Source organism: Pteropus vampyrus, unplaced genomic scaffold, assembly GCF_000151845.1.
Source record: "Pteropus vampyrus isolate Shadow unplaced genomic scaffold, Pvam_2.0 Scaffold10, whole genome shotgun sequence".
NCBI lineage: Eukaryota > Metazoa > Chordata > Mammalia > Chiroptera > Pteropodidae > Pteropus > Pteropus vampyrus.
This window is the reverse complement of record NW_011888791.1, coordinates 15392986-15395269: the sequence shown is the minus strand read 5'-3', so window position 1 is coordinate 15395269 and position 2284 is coordinate 15392986. Positions and strand designations below refer to the sequence as shown.

Here is a 2284-nt window from a genome sequence, read left to right as displayed (position 1 = left end):
GTCATGTCATTTACATTCTCAGCCACTACCATATATTTTTATGTGTTAACCTTGCTGTAAAATTGTTGCAGATATTATGGGAATAAATGATTTTCATGTGTAAGACAATATGGCTGGGCAGATTAAAAGGCAATGTCTTATTTTAACTGGGTCTGAGAAAGGCAACATGTGAGATAAATTGCAAGTTTCAAAACTGACTTCTGAATTAAATAATTCAATAAGTAGTAATCAAATAATTTACTTTGCAATGTAATTTTAGAATTCCTTACTGAAGATTTAAATGCTATTAAAATTTTCTAAGAAATTTGTTATTGGCATATGAAATGATTACAAATTTACTAAAATTTATAGATATGAACATATTCATGCAAATAATCCAGAGATCATCTCAAAGTATCTAAGAGAGAAATAAAAGTAAAGAGGGATAACTTCTCAAATAAATGAACCTAGTTAAATGAAAATACAGTATGATCAGGACTTTCACATGAGAAAATAGAGGGACAGGTCTCCCTTCTCTTCCCCCAAAGTCCTAGCAAGGACACCTGCCTTTTGCATCCTAAAAAGAAACAGCTACTCCTACAAATCTGAGGCCCCTATTTGTCTTCTATACCTAAGAAATAGCTCTTCCTATTTTCCACAGAATGTTACTATCACTGATGGGAGTCATCCTACTCTTCGAGGGTTTGAGCAAGGAAAGATACAAACCATTGGTCTAGAGATTCAGATATAATAAAATATTGGTTTCTATGGTCTGTATGTATCATGTGTAGAAGTCCAATTTTGATTTGTAAAAATTCCAGAAATTCAGAATATTTGAAAAAAAGTATAATTTTATTTGTACACTTAAAAAGTTGTACATAGAAACTTATAATACAGTTCTGTAAAACTGAAAGAACTGCCAGGGAAAAGGGAGGATGTTACCTTTTACTGATTGATCATTAAGGAAATTAAGAGAAATAAAACAAAAACATAGTAAAATGTTTAAAAAATTAAAGAACATTTTCCAGGTACAAATTTTATAAATACAAAACAAATTCACAAATTACTTTGAATGCTAAATAAATATCTAGTTAATAAACTCAGACTTAATACCTCCAGCCAGCACTGGTACAGCACTTCAAGGATATAAAATTGGATTCATTCATGTGTAGTGTTGAAAGAATGTGCTCATTAAACAATTCTTAGACATATATGCTTTTTTTCTAAACTGCGCTAGAACAGATTTATCTGTGCAGATAAATCTACCTTAATACCACACTTCTTAGAAAAATCATTAATGACAAAATAAATGATAGGTGAAAAATATTTTCCAAGATATTGGGACACATGAATGATCACAAAATATACAAAAACCTCTGTAAACCAGTACTGTATCCAATACATCTATCAAACTTATTAGATACTGAATAAAACTGTAGCAAAGGAAATCTTTCCTACATTCTCCTGAGTGCTTAATATTAAAATTGAGAATATAGTGCAGGCCACGCTTCAAAGTGGACAATCAGTTGTTATTGCTTTATACATATATGTCTGCTTTATAGCATGATTTAATATTCCATTTTCATGAACAATTTGTTTTCCTCAAATATATCCTTTAAAAGGACAAAATTAGATTCGTGACTTTTTTGCAGCTGGTGGTGTGCCAACTTGATCCACATTCCCAGTTGTGATGTGAAGTCCAAGTTTTTGAGCCTGAATATGAAAAAATGCTTGAAGCCTAGTTCCAGCTTTTGCTTCACTTGTGTTACGAGGGTTGTACTCAAAGCAGTTCGAAAACATTAACTCAATATCATCAATAAATTCAGCTAGAAAGAAAATAAACGAAATTAGAAAGTACATAATTTATAAATGTAATTTTTGTTTGTATCATAGCTGGCAATGTCATTATGAAACAGAAGCCTACTATTTTCTTTAGAAATTAAAGACTCTAAAGGTAGCAGAGTTGAAGCTTAAAATTGTTTAACAACAAATACTTTAAAACTGTTTTATTGAGACTATGTAATTATGTAATTAGATATATAAAGAACTTCTATTAAGATCAGATTACATAGTATATTTTTAACTCATTCCATTCCCATCCATCTTTCATCTCTATATACATGGATAAACATTTTAGGGAACTTTTGGGATACCATTTACATAATTCCATTAATATATATTATTTAAATCAAAGATAAACAACTCTCTACTTAGATATATAAAGAACTTCTATTAAGATCAGATTACATAGTATATTTTTAACTCATTCCATTCCCATCCATCTTTCATCTCTATATACATGGAT

At 29.9% G+C, this 2284-nt stretch overlaps 1 protein-coding gene across 4 annotated transcripts in view; it reads right to left on the bottom strand.

Annotated features, from left to right (window-relative positions):
• Positions 1 to 810: 810 nt before the first annotated feature.
• BAZ1A (bromodomain adjacent to zinc finger domain 1A) overlaps positions 811 to 2284 on the bottom strand; it is a 90389-nt gene continuing 88915 nt past the window's right edge. For 2 of the 4 annotated variants that reach the window (XM_011376773.2, XM_011376764.2), the window contains one exon: positions 811 to 1805. In XM_011376773.2, coding sequence (XP_011375075.1) covers positions 1609 to 1805 — 197 coding nt within the window. In that variant the 3' untranslated portion in view covers positions 811 to 1608. The remainder of the gene's footprint in view (positions 1806 to 2284) is intronic. The other 2 variants (XM_023522396.1, XM_023522393.1) reach the window with 1 other exon arrangement.